The sequence below is a fragment of the Echinops telfairi genome, unplaced genomic scaffold, assembly GCF_000313985.2.
Source record: "Echinops telfairi isolate 266 unplaced genomic scaffold, ASM31398v2 ScPeMD7_49;HRSCAF=173, whole genome shotgun sequence".
Taxonomy (NCBI): domain Eukaryota; kingdom Metazoa; phylum Chordata; class Mammalia; order Afrosoricida; family Tenrecidae; genus Echinops; species Echinops telfairi.
Window position 1 is genome coordinate 1,582,477 of NW_022103947.1, and position 1,195 is coordinate 1,583,671.

At 38.9% G+C, this 1,195-nt stretch overlaps 1 protein-coding gene across 1 annotated transcript in view; it reads left to right on the plus strand.

The window, feature by feature from the left end:
- The window catches only part of CNTN4 (contactin 4), a 1,263,733-nt gene that overhangs the window by 581,059 nt on the left and 681,479 nt on the right, over positions 1-1,195 (plus strand). Inside the window, exon 5 of the mRNA XM_045290662.1 lies at positions 217-358. Coding sequence (XP_045146597.1) covers positions 304-358 — 55 coding nt within the window. The 5' untranslated portion in view covers positions 217-303. The remainder of the gene's footprint in view (positions 1-216; positions 359-1,195) is intronic.

Sequence of the window (1,195 nt, forward strand, 5' to 3'; positions counted from 1 at the left end):
CACAAGGACACAGCTCCAGTTCCTCGTTCCTGTTTTTGGATGAAATGGGTACCGGGCTTATTTGCCTTGTGTTCATAGTTTAACATGCATCTTTCTTCTCCTTCAAGAGTACTTTTACACAGGTGAACTTTATTTATATTCAAGTAAAGATAATTTCGAGGACACCACAAGAGAAATATTCCCAAGTCTCACTGAAATATTTCTTCTTTCCTACAGATTAAAGGCTGTACTCAACTTAAAAGAAGTATCCATTCTATTGACTTGTTATTGGACTCGAAACTCCTTTGACCTCAGAAACTGAAGATGAGGTTGTCATGGGAACTGCTGGTACTGCAATCATTCATGTTGTGCTTGGCAGGTAGAGTGTCATTTTAGAACTTTTTTGATTTAAAAATGTCACTGTATTTCACACAAATTTAAAAGTGGGCTTTTGCTTTCCGTGGCAATGATTGAATTGCAGCAGTGGGCATGTTGACAGTGATGAGCATCCACGGTTACTGTGGATACACCGTCTGGATGGGCTTGCAGGGGCTCTTTCCATGGCATTACATCCACAGCTAGACACTGGTGTTTCGCCTGTCGATCTGGTAATTGTAGAGTCATCTGAGCTATTACTTAGTTGGAAAGCCATTTTTGGTCCTCCTCATGCTCAATCATACAGAGATATTAAGCAACAAAACTGCACGTATAGTCTGGAGTATGGCATACCTTGGTATCGGTGCATGGTGGTTTATCTGGGGTCTTTGCTGGTATCTCTCCATCTTTTGATACTGACTCCTTTCTGCTCTCATTTCAATGTTCCTGTAGTTTAGAAACCAGTTTACAAGAAAAATGCAAGAGGCTTTTATTATTAGAAAAAGGATTATATGCACACGTATTGTTTACTAATTTCTCAAAGAGGGGAGCCTATTAGTTAACATGCATAATTCAAATTTTCATGATGCAGAGTACACTCGGTACATCCTGGACATTGGTCTGCAGGTTGGCTTGGTGGGCATCATCTCAGGTCTCTTTGAAAGGAATCTAGATGACTTGTTTGAGTATGGAATTTATTTTTATAACATGAAATAAAAAATACTTTGAGATCACAATTATTTTGATTCATGTATTCATTCAGATGATATTATCATGTTACTTACAATGGACTAGCACCATGCTGAGATGTTGGAGTACATAGGAAGTCCCTGGGTCATCA